The sequence below is a fragment of the Lampris incognitus genome, chromosome 10 (genome assembly GCF_029633865.1).
Source record: "Lampris incognitus isolate fLamInc1 chromosome 10, fLamInc1.hap2, whole genome shotgun sequence".
NCBI lineage: Eukaryota > Metazoa > Chordata > Actinopteri > Lampriformes > Lampridae > Lampris > Lampris incognitus.
In genome coordinates this window covers 51523604-51536437 of record NC_079220.1, presented here as the reverse complement: position 1 = coordinate 51536437, position 12834 = coordinate 51523604, and the positions used below count along the sequence as shown (strand labels likewise).

The window sequence follows — 12834 nt, the reverse complement described above, 5'->3', positions numbered from 1 at the left end:
TCATAAAGAATTTACTTGACTCACTGGATTATTTTGCTACTTATTTGTTGAGCACTTAGCCGACCGTTGAGTCTTCCTTTTAACAAAGTGTTATATCTGTATGGACTCTCTTTCTCTACAACTGTCTTTCTTGCTCCCCAGAGACTCTGTGGGGTCGAAGAGATGAAGGATGAGCATCCTCTTCCTCACTCTCTGTCCTCTAGTGGAATTACACCCCCTGCCCCCTGAGTGTCTGTCAGTCTGCAGCTACCCTGCAAGCTTTAGTATCTCTGCCTCTCTTTTTCTCAGCCGACCTCCTTTCAGTCACTTTCATTCTCGACCTCTATCTCTTTAATTTTTCCGGCTGCAGTGAACCGTGTTGGAATATAAAGACCCCGATGAGGAACACTGAGCCACTACTATGATATCTCGACTAGTATTGATCGTGCTAACACTTCCTCAAGTGTTGGCACATCTTCAGGGCTTTGTTCAGCGTACAAAAAGGGCTGGGTCGTTTTTCTCAACAAGTGGACCTTTTTGGGTGGCATGGTGGCCCAGTGGTTAGCGCTGTCGCCTTACAGCAAGAAGGTCCTGGGTTTGAACCCCGGGGGAGGGGGGGGGGGGTCATCCTCTGTGTGGAGTTTGCATGTTCTCCCTGTGTCTGCGGTGGGTTTTCTCCGGGTGCTCCTGTTTCCCCCAGCATCAAAATAAACATGCATGTTAGGGTTTATACTCCTGTCTGTGCCCCCTGAGCAAGGCAGTGGGAAAAGAACTGGGGTTGGTCCCCGGGCGCAGCATGACGGCGGCAGCCCGCTGCTCCTAGCGACACAGATCACAGCTAGGATGGGTTAATTTGCAGGATCTGAATTTCCCCAAGGGGATTAATAAAAGAAATTTAATTAATTTTCATACAGGATACCTTATGCAAGCTGCCCTTTGACCTACTACCAACTTACTTATAGCTTAACTGCAGCTTGATCTCACTGATTACAGTTTAGTCTGAATTTTTGGACCTTTCAGTTTGGCGGACAGATCGAATGACCTACCGGACCCCCCCTCAGCTAAACTCATGTATCTCACTACCAGTTTACTAGCTGGCTATTTAGCATTGCACTACCAAAGAATAGCTCTGCAGCTGGCTGGTGTGGATATGAGCTACCGGTATCCGACTGAATTGCCATTTGCTATCCAGTCTGCAGCCAGTCAACATAGGCAAGACCTCACCTGTGAAGTCAGTCTCACATACTATATAAAAGCGAGGTTTATTCATCGAGAACCTCTCATGCAGGATTGCATGACAATGTGCTGCAACAACAAGTGATGGATGAAAACCAGCACAGTAAAACGTAAGAAGTAGATGAGCCAAGGAAGCTGAATAAATCTTAAATTCACATAAATTATATTAACATACTCTACATAGTTTTTCGCCCAGGTGGTCCGAATAATGAGCAGTAGGCAGACTACATAACTTGCAGAGATTAATTATATTATATATGGAATGTGCATGGTACTTTTGAAGTGTGTATGATGATAAACCTGAACCTTGAACCTATAATTTCCAACAAAAAGTGAGTGAATATCTTTCATTAGGAGTATTAAGAGTCCCTGTATGTACACAATAGTTCGAGTGTTTGAATTACATCCCATCCTGGATCTCCATTCATCCACCCATTATCTGATCCTGGCTCTTTTATTGTTTATCTGGTAGCATGTCAGTCTCTTAGGAAGTCCTCTGCTAGAGCTGTGTGAAGGTCAGCGAGGAACCACCTTAAAATAATTGTGTGTGTGTGTTTTATTTTGCAGACCCGGACTGGGCATCTTACACCCTGGGTGTCTTTATGTGCCAAAGCTGCTCAGGCCTCCACAGAAATATTCCTCATATCAGCAGAGTCAAGTCTGTTCTGCTGGACCCTTGGAGCTCGTCTGAGATAGAGGTGAGATCCCCATATCATTGTGTGTGTGTGTGTGTGTGTGTGTGTAAACTGATGATCCGCTGAAGACTGTAGGTCAGTACCAGTCAGTCCAGCAACAGGCTTAGTGTCTTTAATGCCCGTTGCTCAAAAGCCTGGTTGCTTGGTGGGAAAAGCTGTTCTGGAGCCTACTGGTCCGGGCTTTGAGGCTGCGGTACCGAAAGGGGAAGGAGTCACGGCAGTAGTACTCTCTCGCTCCGGGCGAGAGAGAAATCCCATAGATATGTGTGTATCTCTGACCTTACCTTATCAGCTGAATACACTAACAAATGCTAACACACACACTCTCTCTCACTCCCACACACCAACACATTCAACCGTTCTCCTCCTCCCTCCCCAGTTTCTTGCCTCCACGGGTAACAATGCTGCCAAGGTCAAATACGAACGGAAGGTGCCGGCGTTCTACTACCGACCTACACCCACGGACTGCACGTGAGTGACGAGGCCAGGTTCACCTCCTCCAGAGCCTCCTGCTGCGGGCGGCCCTCAGCTGGGTCGCCCCCCCCCCTCTCTCTCTCTGGGGTTTCTGAAAGATCATGTTCCCTAAATGGCAGGCAGAAGTGGACAGTGCAGTAATGCGCGTCACCTTTGAGTGAGAGATGGAGGTTATCTCGGACGTCCGGTGGTAGCTGGGCAAGTTGTCTGAGCAGGGGTATAGCGGTGGGGGAACAGAGTTACACACCGTTAAAAACAGGGTTTTAGCCCCATGCTAAGGCTGCGTGTCACTAACGTTGAGCCGTCACGTGACTGTTGGGTAGCTTCTGGGACCCGGGGAGCGCTGCCGTGCAGAAACCCACCTCGGTGGTGAGGTTAACAGGTTCCTGTCTTGTTAGCACGAACAGGAAGCAGCAGCGTAGTGCGAGGGTTGCTCTTCAGCCATCCAGGGGCTATAAATAGCACAGAGCCACAGAAACCCTGTAGTCCGCTCCACTTCTCATTGCAGGTTTCGTTATTTAAAGGAATGCAATGGCTTCGGCCTGCCTTCACGCCTTTCTGCTCTCCTCCGAAACCACTTTGAGAGAGATACTTTAAGGATTTGTGAAGCAAACAGGTCTCTCACACACACACACACACACACACTGGATCCATCCATCCAGTATCTATACCCGCTTATCCAATCAAGGGTCGTGGGGGGGGGGGGGCGGGGGGCTTGATGCTAGTGTTTAACATTAAGCAGGTCTGTAGGATGGCAGATGATCACAGCGAGTGGTCGGGGAGACAGTAGCATACCGAGGACAGGGATGAGGAGAGTGGTGTAAGTTGGAGGTGCGAGGAAAAACTTGCAGTAGGAGTCCAGCCGTAAGCATTTTGGGTGGACGGATGAGAGAGGCTGAATCCGAATGGCCGCCGTGAGAGGTCGACGTGGATTAATTTCAAAAACCCTAACGATTACGAGAGGATGAGCCGAGTAACGCCCGGTCGCCGGCGTGCGGCCCGCCGCCGCCGCTGAGGGTAGCCGGGAGGCTCCGCATCCGCGTACGCTAATGAGGCATTCCCGGTGAATTAGCTCAAGCATGAAGTAAACACCAAGCCCCTGTCGACGCTAACTGTCTAAACACCAACTGTTTGTGCAGGCTCCTCCGGGAACAGTGGATTCGAGCCAGGTACGAGAGGAACGAGTTCACCTGCGTGGAGAGACAGGAGCCCTACTCGGCAGGTAAGAATGCTTATTTCCAAAGAATACAGGTTGCACACACACACACACACACTTGCTTGCTTGCTGGTTGTCCATGGTGCCCGATGATGACCATCTTCTTCTATCTGTGGGTCCTTTGAGGACTCAGATAGCAGAAGATACCTGTGCAGAGATGGTTTTTAAAGTGGCATGGGGGTTGCGCTTCTCCCAACGCCACATGACTTGATTGTAGAGGAGATGTTTCCGATGGCAAGGGGGATCCCTAGACGACCGGCACCTCCACACAACTGCAGGGGGGCTGCCGGAAATCCAGTTTTTCGGAAACCGCCTCGAAGCGTGCCGCCACAGCTTGCTTTTCTGTTGGGGTGAGCTCCCTTAGCCTTATGTCTTCCAGACTCACCCACAAGGCAGCGGGGCAGTGGTTGATAGGTGCCAGGGCGTGTCCACCAGGGTGGGCCTGCACACCATATCTCTGGGGCCCACTGCTGCTCCGAGATCCCCTGCCAAGTTAGCCTGGGGCCGCAAGACCCCAGTTACCACATGTGGCCACGGGGAGGCCTGGCAGGAGTCTTGGTGAAGGAGAGGCTATGTACTGGCAAGGGAAGGCTTACACGCTAGCATGCTTCCCTATTAGCCACAGAGGCTAGCCAGCGGCAGCAAGCTAAGGGCAGGAAGGACACAAGCGGGTTGGAAGAACACGTGCACCTTCCCTCCAACTACACACTGCTGCACTAGACGCATCACAACACCCTGTGTGTATGTACACACACACACAGGACTTACCCAAGATCCACCAAACGTTGTCTTTGTCTCACACTCACAATCGCACCTATTCAGCGTCGAACTCTCGGCGTCATCCATTTATCATTAGCAGCATTCTTGGGCTGGGTAGTTGATCGAATCTGGGATAAAGACGTGGGCGAGGGAAAACACCCCGGAATACGCTGCGCCTCCTTCCCCCTCATTACCCATTTCCAGCTCAGGGATGTAGCGTGAATCCTCGAAATGTGCAAACATGTTTATCGGCCCACGAAAGGCCTGTCAATCTCTGTCCATGAAATGTGGTTGTAAAGATGTGTGTGTGTTTACAGTGGAGGGAGATGCCGGCATGGAATATGAACGACATCCTTTTTCCTTCGCTAGCCAGCGGAAAAAAGCCCTTTGGTTACACGTGTTGTGTTTTAGGAGACAGGCAGGTGGCGCTATATTGGCTAATCGGTCCGTGATGAGGCTGCCGCTGGCTGGTGACGTCAACCCTTGTGTGTCAAGAGGTCATGTCCCAGTAGGGGCCACTTTCCACTGCACGGCCCAGCCCAGAAAGCTTGTTGGTGCAACCGCCTGACTGTTTGTAAGGTACTTGGACATGTGGACCAGTACTGGTTAGACCCTATTTTTGAGAGACAAGGTCGACGAGGGAGGAGGACTGCCCTTCACCTTCTTCTCTCAGTGTTTCCTCCTTTCCCTTTGTCTATCCCCTTACTTCCCTCTCGTAACTTCTTTTTTTTTTTGCAAACTCTGCATGTTTAAATAAAAAATCAGATAGTCAGGATTCATTAGTATATGCCAATATTTAAATTATTGCATATTTTCGCGATGCAATTATTGATCAATTATCAATTATTATTGATGATTGCTGTGGCACAGTGGTTAGCGCGGTCGCCTCACAGCAAGAAGGTCCTGGGTTCGAGCCCCGGGGTAGTCCAACCTTGGGGGTCGTCCCGGGTCGTCCTCTGTGTGGAGTTTGCATGTTCTCCCCGTGTCTGAGTGGGTTTCCTCCGGGGGCTCCGGTTTCCTCCCCCAGTCCAGAGACATGTAGGTCAGGTTAATCGGCCGTACTAGATTGTCCCTAGGTATGAATGTGTGTGTGTGTGTGTCGGCCCTGTGTGATGGCCTGGCGGCCTGTCCAGGGTGTCTCCCCGCCTGCCGCCCAATGACTGCTGGGATAGGCTCCAGCACCCCTGCGACCCTGAGAGCAGGATAAGCGGTTCAGATAGTGGATGGATGGATGGATGGATGATTGCTGTATGCACCACAAAACTGATTTATTTGCTACATCTCTCATCTCTCCATCCTTAAGCCCTCACAATGGAGTTTCTGTCACTTCATCTGTATGCAGTTTTATCTTTGGTGTTGCTACAAAATTAGCCGGAAACAACCGAAAGTCGACAACGTTTTCCTGAGCTTGTGCGTTGGCATCAGGGTGCCAAATAAATCAAGGCAGGCAGGCAGCCGTGGATGTATAAACCTCTGGATGAGGGACTGACGGTGGCAGCCCGTTAATTCCACGGCGGCCATGTTTGCTGCCATCCGGTATCTGCAACCCCTATAGTCTAAATAACTTGAAAGAAGTCCGGGAGGGGGGGGGGTCCTCCATGAGGGTTTATCCTGATTTGGGGAAATAAGATAAAGGCGTGACAATTTCAATAATTGCGGTATTACCGTAATCGGGGTAATATCGGCGCACTAGCCTGCATGTGGCCCACAGGACGTGTTATGGAGTCACATCCGGGTTTGCGGTGGTTTGCGGCTCAGAGAGTAACTGTTAGATTTTGAGGATCGCTGTTGTCGACAGCGAACCAGCCCGGCTTAACTTTATGAGCGGTCGACCTCTGACCTCCAGAGCTCCGTAGTCTGGACAGTGGCGATGGGCATGTTAAATGCAGACAACAGCCGCAGCACAGATGAGGCTAATCTGAGGCTCGTTACCGTATGTAATAGTTCGTATGCAACGAGGGAAAATGTGCTTTATCGAAATCCTGCTTAGAGGTGCACGTCAGATACGATTACCGCCGTCTTGGGACAATAAGACGTTGTCCTTCTGTCTTTTCTCCCACGTTCTCCCCCTCTCGTCTTGTCTCTCCATCCCCCCTGTCCTTCACTCCTCTCGCTCCCTCTGACTCAATGGTGCTTTGTGTTGTGCGGTGTAGGGGTCCGGGAGCATGTGGCCGGGCGTCTCTGCCGCCGGAGAAGAATGCCGTCTTTTGTCCGCCGCGCTGGCTCTCAGATTTGGCTCCGGTAGCCCGGGGAGACCAGCAGCCTGGTCCTCGCAGCCACGAAAACGGTCTCTTAGATAAAGCAACGTGGCGGGTACACCACTCAAATGCAGGGATATTGAAGGGTCGCGAAAACTTTCCCGAGGGTTTGATACCCCGTCGTGAGAGAGGCCGACCTCTGATGGGCTGGCTCGGCCATGTTGTGTTGCGGTGGGGGGTCTGGACCGTCGCTCTCAGTGGCCGTGCAGAGCATTTGGACTCATGCATAATGGATCAGATAGGACAGGGCATTGCTGAACCAGAGGGGGCGCCTCTCTCTCTCTCTCTCTCTCTCTCTCTCTCTCTCTCTCTCTCTCTCTCTCTCTGTGTCTCTCTGTCTCTCTGTGTCTCTCTGTCTCTCTGTGTCTTTCTCTGTGTGTCTCCGGTCCTGCCCGTGGCAACTTCAGTATGACACAAGGAAATGAATCAAGGACACAAGACAGGGAGAGAGAGAGAGAGGCGTCTTGGGACAGTGGGATAGTTGGCGGAGAGCAAGCGAGTGAGAGACAAGAAATAAAGACAGATGGAAAGAAAAGGACAGAAAAAGTTTGGGTTTTCTTGCAGTCAGACTCCCTTCCCAGAGGACAGCGGAGGCCCTCGTCTCTCTCTATCTATCTATCTCTGTCTGTCTGTCTGTCTCTCTGGTCCTGCCCATAAGAACTTCAATATCCATCCATCCATTATCCAAACCGCTTATCCTGCTCTCAGGGTTGTGAGGATGCTGGAGCCTGGGCGGCAGGCTGGGAGACACTGTGGACAGGCTGCCAGGCCATCACATAGGGCCGGCCCCACCCCACCCCACACCACACCACACACACATTCACACACAGGGACAATCTAGTGTGGCCGATTCACCTGACCTACGTGTCTTTGGACTGTGGGAGGAAACCGGAGCCCCCGCAGGAAACCCACGCAGACACGGGGGGAACATGCAAGCTCCACACAGAGGACGACCCGGGACGACCCCCCAAGGTTGGACTACCCCGGGGCTCGAACCCGGGACCTTCTTGCTGTGAGGCGACCTCACTGACCACTGCGCCACCGTGCCACTTCCCTCATGTGTTTTTTATGACAGTCTTTGATAGAGGATGGTGGCTATTGAAGTATAGTTGTGTGTGTGTGTGTGTGTGTGTGTGTGTGTGTGTGTGTGTGTGTGTGTGTGTGTGTGTGTGCAGGTTCCCTGTGGCGCCATGGTGCCACAGCTGTCCTTGTGTTTGCGTAGCTGGTTCGACAGCGTTGTTCCCTCTGAAACGGATGCTGACACTAAATGGAAGACGGTAATTTGTGCGTCTCCTGTCTTTAACCGAGGAGTGGACAGCCCTGTGGGACGTCAGCCGCCCACACTTCCGCAAGAAAACACAAACCCCGAGGCAGACCTGTCATGAAATGGTTTTCCATTTCCTTTTCCATTATTCAGTAGATTGCGGTTCATATTTCCAAATGTTTTCTAATGGAAGGATAGATGGTGCCAGTGCATTACGGATGTGTGTGTGTGTGTGTGTGTGTGTGTGTGTGTGTGTGTGTGTGTGTGTGTGTGTGTGTGTGTGTGGGTGGGGGCAGTGATGTTGCATTTCTTCTGCTGGTGCTGTTTCTGTTGGCTCACAATGAATGAGGACAAAAACGCCAGTGACAGGAACAGGCTCAGGAACTGGGCCAAGCAGATCCTGCTGGTACAGTGTGTGTGTGTCTGTGTGTCTGTGTGTGTGTGTGTGTGTGTGTGTGTGTGTGTGTGTGATGATCCTTCTAGGGAGGGAGGAGATGTTACTGACGACCACAGGAAGCCATGTTCCTACACTGGCCCAGGACTGGAAAAAATACACAATGCTTTTTTTAAAAGTTTTGAAGTGGCGGCGCAGTGGTTAGCGCGGTCGCCTCACAGCAAGAAGGTCCCGGGTTCGAGCCCCGGGGTAGTCCAACCTTGGTGGGTCGTCCCGGGTCGTCCTCTGTATGGAGTTCTCATGTCCTCCCTGTGTCTATGTGGGTTTCCTCCGGGGGCTCCGGTTTCCTCCCACAGTCCAAAGACATGTAGGCCAGGTGACTCGGCTGTACTAAATTGTCCCTGTGTGTGTGTGTGTGTGTGTGTGTTTGCGTGTGTGTGTGTGTGTGTGTGCTGTGATGGTCTGGCAGCCTGTCCAGTGTGCCTCCACACCTGCCGCCCAGTGACTGCTGGGATAGGCTCCAGCATCTTAGAGAGCAGGGTAAGCGGTTCGGATAACGGATGGATGGATGGAGGTTTTGAAGTGATAGGAGGTCGGTCATCAAAAAGCCTTGTTTCTGTGTGTGTGTGTGTGTGTGTGTGTGTGTGTGTGTGTGTGTGCAGAAGGATGGAGGACAGAGGAGGGCACCTCTGGTTCAATCAGGAGTTTAATTTCAGTATCGACCTGACTGGCGGAGGAAGCCATCAGTTGCTTTTGTGATTTAAGTTGAATTATTTATGTTGGGTGAGGACAGAAACACAACCAGCGGTGTCACCACCAGCATCGCACAACCACGCCCAGGCTGGGGGCCAGCGGGCCAACAGAAACACAACCAGCAGTGTCACCACCAGCATCGCACACTCACACCCAGGCTGGGGTCCAGCGGGCCAACATGTCTGGATGCTAAGCACATCACTAGCCCATGCACAGGCATGCAAACTAATTTATTATGTGAGCGACTTTATTATGTAAATTACTTTATGTGAGCTACTTTATTATGTGAGCTACTTTATTATGTGAGCTACTTTATTATGTGAGCTACTTTATTACATGAACTACTTTGTGATCAACTTTATTATGTGATCAACTTTATTATGTGATCAACTTTACTATCTGAAGTACTTTATTATGTGATCTACTTTATTATGTGAACTACTTCATTGTGTGACCTACTTTATTATGTGAACTACTTTATTTTGTGGTCTACTTTATTGTGTGATCTACTTTATTATGTGAACTACTTTATTATGTAAGCGACTTTTTTATCTACTTTATTATGTGATCTACTTTATTATGTGAACTACTATGTTATGTGATCTACTTTATTATGTGAGTATTATGTCATCTACTTTATTATGTCATCTACTTTATTAAGTGAACTACTTTATTATGTGAACTACTTCATTATGTGATCTACTTTATTATTTTAACTACTTTATTATGTGAACTACTTTGTTATGTGATCTACTTTATTAGGTGAACTACTTTATTATGTCATCTACTTTATTTTGTGAATTACTTTGTGATCAACTTTATTATGTGATCAACTTTATTATGTGATCTACTTTATTATTTGAAGTACTTTATTATGTGAGTATTATGTGATCTACTTTATTTTGTGATCTACTTTATTATGTGATCTACTTTATTATATGAACTACTTTGTGATCAACTGTATTATGTGATCAACTTTATTATGTGATCTACTTTATTATTTGAAGTACTTTATTATGTGAGTATTATGTGATCTACTTTATTTTGTGATCTACTTTATTATGTGATCTACTTTATTATATGAACTACTTTGTGATCAACTTTATTATGTGATCAACTTTATTATCTGAAGTACTTTATTGTGTGAGCTACTTTATTATGTGATCTACTTTATTATGTGATCCAGTTTATTGTGATCTACTTTATTATGTGATCTACTTTGTTTTGTAATCTACTTTATTATGTGAACTACTTTATTATGTGATCTACTTTATTATGTGATCTACTTTATTAGGTGAATTACTTTGTGATCAACTTTATTATGTGATCAACTTTATTATCTGAAGTACTTTATTGTGTGAGCTACTTTATTATGTGATCTACTTTATTATGTGATCCAGTTTATTGTGATCTACTTTATTATGTGATCTACTTTAATATGTGAACTACTTTATTATGTGATCTACTTTATTATGTTATCTACTTTATTATATGAACTACACTGCTCAAAAAAATAAAGGGAACACATAAGCAATGCAATGTAGCTCCAAGTAAATCACACTTTTGAGATATCAACCTGTCCAGTTAGGAAGCAACACTAATTTGTGAATCAATTTCACCTTTTGGTAAATTGTCTAATTTCCACCAGGTGGAAATTAGACAATTTGCAAGACAACCCCTATAACAGGAATGGATTTGCAGGTGGTGGCCACAGACCATTTGCCTGTCCTCATCTTTTCTGGCCGATCTTTGGTTAGTTTTTCATTTTGCTAGTGCCCTCACCACTAGAGGTGGCATGAGGCGGTATCTGCAACCTACAGAAGTTGCTCAGGTAGTGCAGCTCATCCAGGATGGCACATCAATGCGTGCTGTGGCAAGAAGATTTGATGTGTCTCCCATCACAGTGTCCAGAGCATGGAGGAGGTACCAGGAGACAGGCCAGTACACCAGGAGACGTGGAGGGGGCCGCAGGAGGACAACAACCCCGCAGCAGGACCGCTATCTGGTCCTTTGTGCAAGGAGGAACAGGAGGAGCACTGCCGGAGCCCTACAAAACGACCTTCAACAGGCCACTAATGTGCAGGTTTCTGCTCAAACAGTGAGAAACAGAATGCATGAGGATGGTATGAGGGCCCGACGTCCACAACTGGGGCCTGTGCTCACAGCCCAACACCGTACAGCCCGATTGACCTTTGCCAGAGAACATCTTGGTTGGCAGATTCGCCATTGGCGCCCTGTGCTCTTCACAGATGAGAGCAGGTTCACACTGAACACATGTGACAGACGTGAGAGAGTCTGGAGACGCTGTGGAGAACGTTCTGCTGCCTGCAACATCCTCCAGCATGACCGGTTTGGCGGTGGGTCAGTGATGGTCTGGGGAGGCATATCCTTGGAGGGCCGCACAGACCTCTACGTGCTAGCCAGAGGTACCATGACTGCCATTAGGTACCGGGATGAGATCCTCAGACCCATTGTCAGACCATATGCTGGTGCAGTGGGCCCTGGGTTCCTGCTCATGCATGACAACGCTCGTCCTCATGTGGCCAGAGTGTGTCAGCAGTTCCTGTATGTCGAGGGCATTGATGCTATGGACTGGCCTGCACGTTCCCCAGACCTGAATCCAATCGAGCACTTCTGGGACATCATGTCTCGTACCATCCGCCAACGCGATGTCGCACCACAGACTGTCCAGGAGTTGACCGATGCCCTGATCCAGGTCTGGGAGGAGATCCCTCATGGGGACCATCCATCGTCTCATCAGGAGCATGCCCAGACGTTGTAGGGAGTGCATACAGGCACGTGGAGGCCACACACACTACTGAGCCTCATTTTGAATCGTCTTGAAGAATTTCCACAGAAGTTGGATCAGCCTATGTTCTCATTTTCCACTTTGATTTTGAGTATGATTCTGAATCCAGACCTCAATGGGCTAATGATTTTGATTTCCATTGATCATTCTTAGGTTATTTTGCTCTAAATACATTCCTCTGTCTAATAAATAAAGACTTTCAGCTGAAATATTTCATTCATCAAGGTCTATATTGTGTTTTTAGGTGTTCCCTTTATTTTTTTGAGCAGTATACTTTATTTTGTGATCTACTTTATTGTGTGATCTACTTTATTACGTAAGCGACTTTTTTATCTACTTTATTATGTGATCTACTTTATTACGTGAACTACTATGTTATGTGATCTACTTTATTATGTGAGTATTATGTCATCTACTTTATTATGTGATCTACTTTATTAAGTGAACTGCTTTATTATGTGAACTACTTTATTATGCGATCTACTTTATTATTTGAACTACTTTGTGATCAACTTTATTATGTGGACTACTTTATTATGTGATCTACTTTATTATTTGAAGTACTTTATTATGTGAGTATTATGTGATCTACTTTATTATGTGATCTACTTTATTAAGTGAACTACTTTATTATTTGAACTACTTTATTATGTGAACTACTTTATTGTGTGATCTACTTTATTATTTGAAGTACTTTATTATGTGAGTATTATGTGATCTACTTTATTATGTGATCTACTTATCATGTGAACTACTTTATTATATGAACTACTTTGTGATCAACTGTATTATGTGATCAACTTTATTATGTGATCTACTTTATTATTTAAACTACTTTATTATGTGAGTATTATGTGATCTACTTTATTTTGTAATCTACTTTATTATGTGAACTACTTTATTATGTGATCTACTTTATTATGTGATCTACTTTATTATATGAACTGCTTTGTGATCAACTTTATTATGTGATCAACTTTATTATGTGATCAACTTT

At 47.2% G+C, this 12834-nt stretch overlaps 1 protein-coding gene across 1 annotated transcript in view; it reads left to right on the top strand.

The window, feature by feature from the left end:
- The window catches only part of LOC130119341 (arf-GAP with dual PH domain-containing protein 1-like), a 30040-nt gene that overhangs the window by 6311 nt on the left and 10895 nt on the right, over positions 1-12834 (top strand). Inside the window, exons 2-4 of the mRNA XM_056287802.1 lie at positions 1783-1913; positions 2290-2381; positions 3524-3606. Of these exons, the coding sequence (XP_056143777.1) occupies positions 1783-1913; positions 2290-2381; positions 3524-3606 (306 nt within the window). The remainder of the gene's footprint in view (positions 1-1782; positions 1914-2289; positions 2382-3523; positions 3607-12834) is intronic.